Source organism: Capsicum annuum, chromosome 12, assembly GCF_002878395.1.
Source record: "Capsicum annuum cultivar UCD-10X-F1 chromosome 12, UCD10Xv1.1, whole genome shotgun sequence".
Taxonomy (NCBI): Eukaryota; Viridiplantae; Streptophyta; class Magnoliopsida; order Solanales; family Solanaceae; genus Capsicum; species Capsicum annuum.
Window position 1 is genome coordinate 189,163,472 of NC_061122.1, and position 14,184 is coordinate 189,177,655.

At 36.5% G+C, this 14,184-nt stretch overlaps 1 protein-coding gene across 2 annotated transcripts; it reads left to right on the forward strand.

Moving 5' to 3' along the window:
• The first annotated feature begins 869 nt into the window (after positions 1-869).
• On the forward strand, positions 870-13,918 carry LOC107850365 (protein GIGANTEA). 2 transcript variants are annotated; one of them, XM_016694844.2, is made up of 15 exons: positions 870-1,056; positions 2,219-2,311; positions 3,850-3,921; positions 4,027-4,081; positions 4,191-4,333; positions 4,458-4,729; positions 6,252-6,307; positions 7,168-7,408; positions 7,486-7,636; positions 8,043-8,252; positions 8,377-9,921; positions 11,705-11,773; positions 12,537-12,755; positions 12,965-13,057; positions 13,212-13,918. In XM_016694844.2, exons 2-15 carry the CDS (start codon positions 2,225-2,227, stop codon positions 13,512-13,514), a joined length of 3,516 nt encoding a protein of 1,171 aa, XP_016550330.1. In that variant the 5' UTR covers positions 870-1,056; positions 2,219-2,224; the 3' UTR covers positions 13,515-13,918. The 2 variants fall into 2 exon arrangements, with proteins under 2 accessions (XP_016550330.1, XP_016550331.1); XM_016694845.2 differs by having other exon boundaries at positions 4,461-4,729.
• Positions 13,919-14,184: the final 266 nt, after the last annotated feature.

The following is a 14,184-nucleotide window of genomic DNA, read 5'->3' on the forward strand; positions in this document are numbered from 1 at the left end:
GAGTTTTTACCATCATCATTTACAATATTGCTTGACTCTGCAATTTCTTTTGCTTTCCCTTTCTTCTAATATTTTTATAATTTTATGGCTTTGGGAGAAGAAGTTTTTTTCAATAATTTTTTTTAAATATCAGTCATCTTCGTTGGATCGTTACGAAACTTGAATCTAAGCTCCTTCGTACTCACTGATTTCTTCGACTGTATAGGAGTAGAAAAAACTTTAAATATTTCGTCTTGAGTTAATACAAGACTAAATGATGGCGCATTATCAGATAACAAATTAATAGGTAGTATCCCTCATTTATTCGTATTTTTGATGTGTGTTCTACCATTAGAGTATAAAAACCTCAAACTCGAAGTTGTTAATGATTTACGGTGCAAAATATAAAAAATAAAAAATTATGAAATAGATAACATGCAATAATTGAATTTATTAGTTACCTGAAATTGTGGAACGCTATCCTTTTCAAGTTATGAAAAAAAATGAGAAAAGAAAACGTTTGAAAGAGAAATCTGAGAGATTTCAAATAATAAAAGATAAAGTAATTTTTAATTAAAGGAAAAAGAAAAAGAAGTGGCGTGAAAAAGACAACCTTATATACGGTAACTTTTAACCGGCGATAAATGAGAGACCCCATTTAAAAAAATATTATTTTTATTACAATATAATTTTATAAAAATATTGCTATTTTTCATAATTTAAGTCTTAAAATGCTATTTGCTTTAGCCAAATATCAAACCAAATATAAATGGATTCGGATCATTTCTAACCAAACCATGAAGACCCATACGGTAAAAATCTGATGCGTAGTCCACTTGGTCGCCACATGGGCACTTTAAGATCTGAGGAAAATATCATCGCCACGTTTGCATTCCCAAACACAGAGTTAAAGATCTTGTTTCTGCTCCATATCTTTTTCTCTTTTTAAAACCTCTGTCCTCCTCGTATTATTCTTCTCCAAAATCTTTTTCCTTAAAAAAAATAAATACTCTTCAATTAATCTCACTCAAAATCTATTACCAGATTTACACACAGTTTTCAGAATTCCCATCTACGGTAATTTCCTAAAAAATGAAAAATCTTTTTCCCGTTTCTTCAAATAAATTTTCTGTAATAATTTTTTTCTTCTTAATTTTGCTTTAATTTTAGAAAAAAAATTATGCCCATACTCCTATGTTTATTTGTGCTTATGTTTGTTGAGCTGTATTTTTTTGGTAAGGTTAAGAACTTTTAAAAATTGATAATCAGTTTTATTTTTCTATTTTCGAAGTGCTTTTTTTTTTTTTCAGGAATAAGAAACAGTAAATAATTGGATAATTAGCTGCACTTCTAATTTTACTTGATAATACTCTTTTTAAGGTTAATTTTGGATTTTTTTTTAATGATAATCAGTTTTATTTTACTATTTTTCTAAGTTTTTTTTGTTTCTTTTAGTAAAAAAAGGTATAAAATCGGAGAATTGGCTGCACTTCTAATTTACTTGATGATCCCTTTTTTTAAAAATTGATAATCATTTTTATTTTACTATTTTCGAAGTTTTTTTTTTATTTTAAAAAAAGTATATAATTGGAGAATTAGTTGCACTTCTAATTTGCTTGATAATACTTTGTTATTTATTTATTTTTGAATAATTTGTGCAAGTGATAATTTTCTAAATGAACTGCAAACGTTTTTTCTGTTTATGAGAAAAAAATGAAGAAAAGTTATTTTTTGTTAACCCTTTTTATTTATAGTTTTCAAAAGGTACTAATTTCGTTGTGCATATTTTTAACAGTTTGAATTTATTTATTTATTTATTTTGTGTGTAGGATCAGGGGGTATATTACTATTGTCTTCTTATTTTTAAATAGCGAAATTTGGTGTGTTATCATTGTTATATTACTGTTAAAATAGTGAAATTTACAACCGCCATAAGCTGGTTATAGCTTGGAACTCTAAGGTGATTTTTCTTGATAAGGGAACGGGACAATCCTCGGATTGGGATCCAAACTAAGTTGCAGGGACTCTTCATTTTTGATGCTGCACCTGGATTCTCCAAAAATATGCTACTTTTGGAGAATCCGACACAACACTCACGTTGATATTTTTGAAGAGTCCGAGCAACGTAGGATTCAAATGTGTTGAATTACAGTATTTTGATCCTTGAATGGTAGAGGTTGTAGTGGTGTTGATGGTCAGTAGTTTCTCATATCAATAAAATTCTTGGATTGTCAAACAGTTATATATGGCTTCTGCAAGCGAAAGGTGGATTGATGGTCTTCATTTCTCCTCATTATTTTGGCCTCCTCCACAAGATGCACAGCAGCGGAAGGTGTGCGCTCATCTGCTTCACTACAATATCTTTGTATATTTTTATTTTTTTTTGGGTTTGTTAGGGATATTTTAAACTAGCTATTGTGACCTTTTGCGCTAGCAAAAGAACAAAAAAGAGTGGCCTCTGGCTTATTAAGAAGCATATAAACAACGTACTAAGCAGAAGTAAGAGTTCCGCCTTCTAGGGAGTAATAAAGATAAAATGACTCTGATCTTTCCTTCTATGAAGTTGGATGTGAGCCTATTGCCTACTGATCTTACTCAAAAAGTCAATGGGAGTAAACTCATCAATAGCAGCAGACCTAGAGGAAGAAATCCTTGCTCCTCAGGCTAAGGTGCTAACTTTGCCGTGGAAAAAGTAATGAGAGGAAAGCCTTGACCTTTCGACTTTTCTTTTCCTTTCCTGTGAACGTGTGGCTATCATCAGTACTCTGTGAAGAGATGCTCACTCCTTAAGAACTTGGATATAATATGGATAACAAAGTAAAAAAGATAAGCACTTCTTCTACGGAAATTTGGAAAAAATATCATCTCGGCTAATACTAAGTTGCTGAACTCTCATATTTGTTTGGATATTTTGATAATTGAAGAAAACGTATGATTAGGAAGAAGGGTATACAAAGGAGGAATACAATGTTGCCGAACCTGTAACGTACTGTTGCATGTGACAAAAAAGACCCTCCAATCTAATTAAAGATAGATTGAGGGAATATCATGTAAAACGCCTATTGGTTTGCTCCATTATAGAAGATGGACAGATTATTTTCCCCAAACATGTTTTTTTTTTTTAAACAAATGGCTCTCAGAATGTTGAGGTTTTACTCTATCCATAGACCACACCACAACTAACGGACCATGCAGCCAAATAATAACACTCTGAATGTGATTAGAACCCAAATGTTTAACAATCACAAACTAATGAGGTATAGATAAAGTTACAATAGACTCCTCAAACTGTACAAATAATCTTTGCTGCAACTCTCATCCGAAAAAACTTGCACTTAGTGCTACTATTTGGATTTATCATTTTGAAAGACCTTCTTAGTTGAATTTATAATAAACGTTATCTCTTGTTCCAACACCAAGTAAATGCCTGGATACTTGGTGGAAACTTTATCTAAAGGGATTCTCTCCAAAGGTGGTGACAGAATTTGGTTATAAGATTTGAACTGTTAAGAATGTCGATATGTCGATGATATTGAGAAGGTTTTGCATGTGAAACTTTTTCCTGGAGTTGGAGACAATGACGATATATAACCTAAGAGCTTGGGGTAACATTTACTTTTTTATAATTAAAGCCCATGAAGAAAAGGAATCTGAGAGAAAGAGTTACTTTTCTGGTGCTTAAGTGATGCAGTGGGAATATAATAAGTCCAATGCTATTTGTCTTGACTTGGATGGGTTGAATTAGTCTCACTGCATTATCATCTTGAATCTTTGATGTCTGAAAGACTTCTTGCTTTATTTGCTTATTTTCTACAGATTACATTTTGTATTTTCACTCATGACAAACCTTCTTTTATATTCTCTTTATAGGCTCAAATTACTGCGTACGTTAAGTACTTTGGCCAGTTCACATCAGAACAATTTCCTGAAGATATAGCCGAGGTATTCAGTAAACTCTGTAACTATCTCTGTTTATAGTTTTTCTATATCTGCACTAAGTTTTGTCATTCTTCCCCCTAAACTAACTGCATGTGTTACAATTGGCAGCTCATACGGAACTGGTATCCATCAAAGGAGAACCGACTTTTTGATGATGTTTTAGGTATTATTATTTTTCTCACTTATTATTTAGCATTTATAGTATTACTTCCCACCTACTTGTGATGCTTGATGAGTTGTTTCTATTTTTTGTTGTTTGTTACAATTGCCAGCGACTTTTGTTCTTCATCACCCGGAGCATGGGCATGCTGTAGTTCATCCAATTATTTCATGCATCATTGATGGTACACTGGCGTATGATAAAAGTAGTCCACCTTTTGCTTCTTTTATATCATTGGTTTGCTCAAGCAGTGAGGTATTCTGATTCTTTAACCATTAATTTAACTAATCTTATCATGCTTTTTTACTCTATGATTTGTTTAAAGCGCAGCTTGAATATGATCCGAGTGTCCCTACTAATTATTAACCCTTAAACACAGAAGGAATATTCTGAACAATGGGCTCTTGCATGTGGAGAGATTTTACGAATCCTAACACACTACAACCGCCCGATTTTTAAAGTTGATCGTCAGGACAGCGGAGCAGATAGAAGCACCAGTGGAAGCCACACTTCAACAAGTGAATCTGCCTGTAGTGAACCTGGTGTGCCTTCTATACAACATGAGAGAAAACCCCTGAGACCATTGTCTCCATGGATCACTGATATATTGCTTGCTGCACCACTAGGGATTAGAAGCGATTACTTCCGTTGGTAAGCATCTCTCAATGTTTCTTATGGGTTAGATGTTCCATTACACTTCAAACTTCATCAGGATTGCAACAAAAATTCATTAGCATTAGTTGATAGGAATATTCTGTATCCGCATTTCTTGTACTTCAGGCTTTCTGAACAGTGGGCGTTTGCATCTGGTTGTCTTTGTTTTAGCGCGCTGTCCATTGATTACTTTAAAGAGTTTCTGGACAATGTTGGTTTTGGTTAAGTTAGGAATAAGACGAATTTTTGAAAGTGCAATTCACTTCAACTATGTTTTTTAACTCTATTCTGGCAATGCAAAATTGTTCTTTATTTTTTGATTCCTTTCGACGAAGCTTCGCAATTTGATCATTCTTGTCTTCTGCTGTTTTGTTGTCTTTCTTATATATGCTTGGGCTTGAGGCCATATTCCCTGTGGCCTATGTTGCTCGGACTCTTCAAAAATATCATCGGGCATGTGTCGGATCCTTCAAAAGTAGTGCTGGTTGGAGAATCCGACACGTGTGCGGCAACATTGTTGGAGAGTCCGAGCAACTTAGCCTGTGGCTGGTATGCAATGTCAATCAGGCTCTTTCAGTATTTTTAGCTATTACCATTTAGTGGGGACGTGTTTTGAAATGTACCTTGTGCTCAGTTATGTACTGTTAACCTACATTGCCCCTTAAAAGACCACTTAGAATCTATGTTTACCTTTGTTTGTTGTTTCTTCTCCTGTTTCATCATGTATGGTTCCTTTTCGATAGACATACCACATTGGTTGATGCTGGTCTGTGCATAGATTCAAGTTCCTCAATGGAAGGCATGCTTGCCAATGCTTTTCCTGTTATGAATAACCTTCATAAATACTTGTATTCATTCCTTGTGCATGGCTCATTAAACTACAACAACGACATCATCAAACTCAAAAGACCCACATGGATCTAAGTAGTACCACAAAAACAATGGTGGCTTCTGCTTTTGAGTACTGTTGTCAAAGACTTGCTTGCAGAGAGCTAAGCTCTAAAACTAGGTGCAAAATAGGTTGTGCGCTTCGCCTCACTAAATCAGCGCTTCGGTGCAAGCTCCAAGGCATGCGCCTCATCACCCATGGGCTCTGTCTGGAAGAGAGCAGTTCTAAACAATAAAAAACTTCACCTAATTGCATCTTTTTCAATTCTTTTGTCAAAATAATTGTGGTTTGGGTTGTCTTGAGTGTGTGTGTGTGTAATATTTCCCTTTTTTTTTCTCCTTTCTTTGGTAAAGCCCACACTTTATCAGTGCCACTGCTTTGTGTTCAAAGCCACTTGTAGACTTCAAAAAGCTTCTTTTTTCTTCACTTTTCTCCTTTGGAAACACTGCGTTTGACTCCATTTGATTCCTTCAGAACTTGCCTCAGTGCGAGTCAACATTTATCTTCTTTTGGTGCCCTTCAATCTACTGAACTTCAACACTGTCATATTTTTCATTGACATTCTCTAAATTGGTAACCGGAAACTACACTATCCTGCTAAATGCTGTTAAATCTTTCATGTTTCTACAGGTGTGGTGGTGTTATGGGAAAGTACGCTGCTGGAGAACTCAAGCCCCCATCAAGTGGTATGTCGACTTTCATTTCCTGAAATATCTGCTTCTGTTTATGGCTCTAGATCTGCGCTTCCAATTTTTAGTTTTTAACACCAAGTGGTGCAATTGCTATGGACACAAACAACATGCTTGAAAATCAGTGTGACAAGTCTTTTCTTACCCAGCTAATTAAAAATGGTTATAGATTATTGACATCATTTTATTTACTTTGTTGTATAGTCATCATCTAGCTAGTGAAAATAATGCTCTGCACTCGTGTTTCTTACCAAGTATTGCAAAAGAAATACAATCTTCCTCACAATAACATTATTTCCTTTTCTTTCTAGATTATGTTTCTTGAAAAGAATAAGAAAGAGGAACAGTTGTTCCTGAGCGCCACTGTAATTCTCTACTAGTTTTGATTATGTGAGAGAATCTAAGCTTTCATCCCTAAAACCTTAAGGCACTGGGATGGAACCTCCAAAATCTTTGTACATTTTGGGAGCCATATAGCTGAATAGTCAGTACCTTTCTGCCCATATAAGATTCATACATCAACTCTAGCGCGGACTCAGTAGTGGGTGAATTGGCTTACCAAAGAATGTGTTTTATACTATATGTGAATCTGAGTATCCAACTCAAACTCAAAATCTTAAGGCTATGGGTTGAATAGCTAAAAACCATTATAAATTTATTGGGAAGCTCTTACACAATCTATGTTCGAAAACTAATATAATTCAAACATAACTCAACAGGCAACATACATTTGCTTTGCTCCTCTTCATTTTCTTCCACTTGTCCCTCTTATCATTAATAAGAGGATGGTCATTTTTAAGTGTTTTCGTATGTTGGAATTGCAAGAAAACTGTTATTGACTTGAAATTTTATTTTAGCTGCTTCTCGTGGTTCTGGGAAGCATCCACAACTATTGCCTTCAACTCCAAGATGGGCTGTTGCTAATGGTGCCGGTGTTATTTTAAGTGTTTGTGATGAGGAAGTTGCTCGCTACGAGACTGCTACCTTGACTGCAGCCGCTGTTCCTGCACTTCTGCTTCCACCTCCAACAACGCCTATGGATGAGCACCTCGTTGCAGGACTACCGCCACTTGAGCCATATGCACGTTTATTTCATCGGTGAGACTAAGAGCGTGAAATTATCTTATAGAGCTTTGAATTAAGGAACTCATTTTAACTTCCATTTTCTGGATTAGATATTATGCAATTGCTAGTCCAAGTGCAACCCAGAGGCTTCTTGTTGGACTTTTAGAAGCTCCACCATCTTGGGCTCCGGATGCACTTGATGCTGCGGTACAACTAGTGGAACTTCTGCGAGCAGCTGAAGATTATGCATCTGGATTGCGTGTAAGTTAAAAAAAAATTCGTCGAAGTATTGTCATATGTGAGAATCAATCTGCTATATGTCTAACATCTTAGCCATTCTACTCATTTTTATTCATTTGTCTGTTTTCTATGTGGTTCTTTATACAACTGTAAGCTGTACTGTTTAACCATCTATGCTACGTTGGAACACATAGGAGGAGTAAATGGAAAAGAAAAGGAAAATGGTGGACTGGTTGAATGCTGAGTTATTACCCAAAGGAAAGGGTTCAAATCCCACTTAATAATCTTGATCAAAAAATTATTAAGGAACTTTATTGATTCTGTTGCTCGAGTACACCTGTCTATCCTACACTAGTGGAAGTTCTTTTTATCGCTCCCTTTCTTAGAATCTCCTATAGAATTCCTAACATTTTATATATTGCCAAAGCTTCCTAGGAATTGGATGCATTTGCATTTCTTGCGTGCAATTGGAATTGCCATGTCCATGAGAGCAGGAATTGCTGCCGATTCTGCAGCAGCTTTGCTTTTCCGAGTACTTTCTCAACCTGCTTTGCTTTTTCCCCCCTTAAGGCAAGTTGAAGGAATTGAAGTTCAACATGAACCTATGGGTGGCGATATTTCATGTAATAAAAAGCAGGTACTTCTGTCAGTTATGATTGTTGAGCTTATCAATGTGCTAGGTCTTCCGTTCTGTGGATTTCTTCTTTTTATTTGGATATATATGTCTGGCATATGTGATTACCATTGTTCGTATGCTTCAGAGAGAAGTGCCTGCTGCAGAAGCCACAGTAGAAGCCACTGCCCAAGGGATTGCATCAATGCTTTGTGCACATGGTCCGGAGGTTGAATGGAGAATATGTACCATCTGGGAAGCTGCGTATGGCTTGATTCCTTTAAGTTCATCTGCAGTTGATCTCCCTGAGATTGTAGTTGCGACCCCTCTACAACCACCCATTTTGTCATGGAACCTGTATATACCCCTTCTTAAGGTTCTAGAGTATCTTCCTCGTGGGAGTCCATCTGAAACTTGTCTTATGAAAATATTTGTTGCAACCGTTGAAGCAATTCTTCAGAGAACGTTTCCGCCTGATTCGTCTAGAGAAGAAACCAGAAAAACAAGATATGTTTTTGGCTCTGCCTTCAAAAATCTTGCTGTGGCAGAACTGCGAACCATGGTTCATTCATTGTTCTTGGAGTCATGTGCCTCTGTTGAGCTTGCTTCTCGACTTCTTTTTGTTATTTTGACAGTATGCGTCAGTCATGAAGCAAAACCAAAGGGGAATAAAAGACCTAAAGGTGAAGATTCTCAGCCACCTAGTGAAATAAGGGTAGATACGCTGGCAACAGTCAGAACACAGAGACAGATTGAAAGTAAAAAAGTGAAAAAACAAGGACCTATTGCAGCATTTGATTCTTACGTTGTTGCTGCTGTCTGTGCTCTTTCTTGCGAACTTCAGCTCTTCTCTCTGATTTCAAGAGGGACTAATCATCCAGATCCAAAAATCATCATGGACGAAGCAAAGCCTGCAAATGATTCATCTATTGAGCTACGAAATGGGATTCATTCTGCCGTCTCTCATACTCGGAGGATATTGGCAATTTTAGAGGCACTTTTTTCTCTGAAACCATCGTCTGTTGGAACCTCATGGAGCTACAGCTCAAATGAGATAGTTGCTGCAGCTATGGTAGCTGCTCACATTTCTGATCTGTTTAGACACAACAAGGCCTGCATGCAAGCTCTTTCTATTTTGATACGGTGTAAGTGGGATAATGAAATTCATTCCAGGGCATCGTCACTTTATAACCTAATTGATATTCATAGCAAAACTGTTGCATCAATTGTCAACAAGGCTGAACCATTGGAAGCTTATCTAATACATGCACCAGTTCTAAAGGAGCGGCCTAGATGCTTAAATGGGAAAAAACATTATAAATACACAAGTCGTAATTGCTTAACATCAGATCAACCATCAGGGCCTCTGTGTAAAGAATCCTATGATTGTAAAGCTTCACTCGTGTGTGAGAAAGCGTCAGACTCAAGTTCACTCTCACGGGAGGTTGCTGGGTGCACCATCAGCAAAGTGTTTGCAAATTTCTCCTTGGATGCTTCAGATTTGGCCAATTTTCTGACAAAGGACAGGCATTTTGGATTTAATTGCAATGCACAAGATCTTTTAAAATCAGTACTTGCGGAGAAACAGGAATTATGTTTTTCTGTTGTCTCATTGCTCTGGCACAAGTTGATTGCATCACCTGAAACACAACCCAGTGCGGAAAGCACTTCCGCCCAGCAAGGATGGAGACAGGTACCTTGTTACTTCATGTTAATTGCTTTTAATGAATTAATATTTGCTGTGGCAATTGTCTGGTAAGAAACAAGATAACATCCTCAAATAAGAGGCAACATACTTGAAGCATATGCTACGTGCAATGCCAATGCATAGCTTGGTATCCCAGTTTGATAGTTTGAAGTTGAGTTTTCTGTAAGTATTCTCGCTTGAAGTTTCAAAAGTGGTTGGTCATTAGTTTTTGCGCTGAAGATGTGAAAACCATTTTTCTTGCAGAACAAGCACCCCTTAAAACAACATTATTTGGTCACTCGCCTTCAATTTGAGTACAGGGAGATTTTCCTCTTCTTTCCATCTGCAGTCCAATGCGATTTCCTTTCCTACAACATCCACCTACCCTCTTTCTCTCTGTACATGGGATATTGGTCTTTGCTAGGAGACTCTTGTTTGCTTAACTTACTCTGCTGGCTGAATTTTTTCCTTTACAAAAAATATTGGCAATTCCAACTTTACCTCCCTCAACATTTTTGTAAAAGAAAAAAATTAACAAATGCCGCCTCCTTCAATTCATGTTTAAGATTATGCCAAAGGAGACTGGAGAATGATACGGACTTCTCTTGTTTGGTCGTGGTAGCACCAATCTCTTCTTCTATTTAGGTTTCTCTATGAATATGAATTTGATACCTCAAGCCATTCACTCATAGCATGGGCAGAGCCACCTTAGGCAAAGGGTAATCTGGTGTGCACTCTTCGCCGGAAAATTATGCGGTGTACAAAGTTTAAATGTTAGTTATTATGTGTAAATATTTAATTTTTTACGTCCTGAACACAACTGAAAAGAAAATTTGCACTCTCTTACTAAATTTCTGGCTCCGCCACTGCATGGGCGGAGCTACCATGTAACATAGGACGAACCCAGTAGCTTTTGTGTGGACCCTGTATTTCTATAGAAAATCCAGTATATATACATAATATTTTATGTGTGAACCCAGTTACAAAAACAAGTGGATGGTTCAGGGTAAGGAAGAGAAAACCAAAGCCCTCTGATTCCCGAGATGTGGGTCGGAAACTCACTTGTGTCAGTTTCTTTTCCTTTTTAGCTAGAGACTGGTCTCTTTTTAAAAGAAAACGTAAACCTGCATTAGTTTTTCCCTTTGTTGCATGAGTTTTTTCCTTTTTGCTATATGCAGATTTTATTTTAGTAAGTTTAATTTTCAAAACCAAACATAAAATTAACAAATGAAAAAACCAAAAACACTTCCTCTCTAAAACAAGAAGAGACTATTATTTCTTCAACTGTCTCACCAATGTAAACCCAAAATCAGATTTCAAAGAAAGTTGGGGTTTGTCCCTCTTTATAAATATATGTTGAATATTGGTACTCGTTCCGTAGTTTGTGGTTTTTATAGCCTGTGGTCACTTTCCTAATTTCAGAACCCATGAAACTCAAATCCTAGCTCCGCCTATGCTGATGCACTCCATCCATAAAACTATGTACATCCAAATTGGCAGAAACTACCAATAACCTTAATGAGAGCTGTAAAGGCAGTATAACAAGCAAATCATTGAACTGTTTTGATTAAAGAGGTGGAAAATGTTATGATAGTAGAAACTGAACTTGTTAGGTTGGGAGTCAAAATGAGACAAATGTTGCTTTTACGATTATTATGCAGTGATTTTATGATAGCATGAAGAATGTCCATAGAAAAGTTGATCAGATGTTGCTTTTGCATTATATATTCGAATTCACAAGATATTTAGTAGTTTTTTATATGGTGCTAACAATATTTCATCACTACAGGTGGTTGATGCACTATGCAATGTCGTATCAGCGTCGCCCGGAAAAGCTGCAGCAGCCATTGTTCTTCAGGTCCAGATTTCGCTTTAACTGTATTTGGTCAAAACAGTAGTATGCAAAGTTTCTATTTATTTGGATCCAAAAGGTTTAACAGATACACCTGCTATTTCAAATAATCACATGATTTTCTAGGTAAAAGGAACAAGTTTGTCCTTGTACTATCCGAAATTGAGAAACTTCATCCTCAGAGCAACCTATATACCAGTTTCAGTGAGTACACACAAATGTTACCTTCTCAAAATAGAAAAAAAAAAAAAAAAACTTCACCCTCCGTTAAACTTTTGGTCTAATATTACCCCTGCCATTAGGAAAAAAGTCTCATTTTTTTCCTCGAATCCTAACTAAACTCCAACTTGAGGGTAATTTTAAACAAATCGTAAGACGAGGGGTTGGACCTTTTTTCTCAATGAATTTGGACACGTGAAGTCCACCTATTTCATGTTGGAGCTCCATTAATGGAAGAGCAAACATAAGACGATTTGCTTACAGCAAGGATATTAAATACTAATTGGACCCAAAGTGTAAGGGACAAAATTGAGCAATTTCAAATAGTATAAGGGTAAATTTTGAAAGTTCTCTTTTTTTTTCTGTCATATTTTTGGCCTCATCACATGAGAAATACATCTTTATAAGTTTATGGGTACAGTACTCGTCTAGGTCCAGATCTTCTTAGACTTGCATGCATTAAATGTTATCATAACTTTGCTTCTAGGTGTAAGTAGATCTTCATCACCATATTTGTTTGGTCACTTTCTTGCCAAACTTTACTTGTCAGGCTGAGAGGGAATTGCAACCATGGATTGCTAAAGATGATGATCTTGGTCAGAAAATGTGGAGAATTAACCAGCGTATAGTAAAATTGATCGCAGAACTGATAAGGAATCATGATATAGCAGAATCTCTGGTAATTCTGGCTAGTAACCCAGACCTTCTCTTACGGGCCACAGATGGGATGCTTGTCGATGGAGAAGCATGCACCTTACCACAGCTGGAGGTAATGAGACTTTTAGATTTATGGTTTATAGGTAACATCTTTTATAGTTCTCGTTTTCTTACCATGATGAATCTATGATTCAGAAAGCTAAGACTTCCTGTATGTTCGCGAGTGCTTGAAGATGTCCGAGGATGATTGATTCATCATATTTAATATCTTCTGCATTTTCTGATAAACTTACATACTTGCTCTTTGAAAATGTCGAGCAGCTTTTGGAAGTGACAGCTAGAGCAATTCAACCAGTGCTTGACTGGGGAGAATCTGGACAGTCAGTTGCTGATGGCCTCACAAACCTATTGAAGGTGATACTCTTTGCTAGACTTGGTTCAAATTGGGGAACAATAAGACTCAGCAAAAGTCATACTATATTCTTGAATTTTACTTTAGCACTTGATGACGATAAGACAAACTTAGTTTACAGTATTAACTAGGTTCCTTTGGGTTGATACATTGCAGTGTCGCTTACCTGCTACAGTTCGCTGTGTTTCTCATCCAAGTGCACACGTCCGTGCTCTCAGCACATCGGTTCTTCGTGACATTATGTATGCTGGTTCAGTAAAACCAGGTGCTAAACAAGCTGCAGATTTAAATGGTATCCATAATCCTGCTTATCAGTACCTAAGCATAAGCATCATTGACTGGAAAGCGGATATTGAGAAATGTTTGATGTGGGAAGCTAATAGCCGGCTTGAAAATGGAATGTCTGCTCAATTTCTTGATACTGCTGCTAGGGAATTAGGCTGTACTATATCAATCTAAAAACTCACTTTTCTGCGGCATATATTAGGTCTCTCTCTACCTATATTGTAGAAGTCACCTTTAATTGGCTCGAGGATGAGGAAGGGACAGTAATATAAATGCGTAAGATATTTAGTTAGGAAAATGATATTTTATAGTGTCCTTTTAACCCATCCATGATTGATGTATAATTGCATGTAGATAGTCCTCTTGTTTTGTTTTTCATTTGGTTCAGATTATGGTTGTTGTACGTCCGAATACAAACATGATTGTGGAAATAAGTAGATGTAGCAGTATAATATTTGAGTGAACCTACAAAAGGCTGGCTCAGCTTTAGAGTTTTTCCTCCAATATAATAACCATGTCTTACTTTTGTATTGTACATTCAGCAGATGAATCATCTATGCAGTTTTGTATTTTGTTTACCTTTCATTTCCTTGTTGATGTGGTGTCTGATTTAGATAGCTGATGGTTAGGTGAATGGCCTTGAAATCTGGTCATGGGAGTAACTTTTGTGCCAACTAGTCTAGCTGATTTAACATGTTTTTGTGGGTGCTACATTCTTCCATTTATTGATGACCTAGGAGTCCCTCCCCCCTGGTTTATGACTATAACTGAAATCCTTTTTATGTGGCAGTAACTTGGAACTGCATGTATCTAAAGCACCTTTTACCAAAGCCAATGTAGTTGT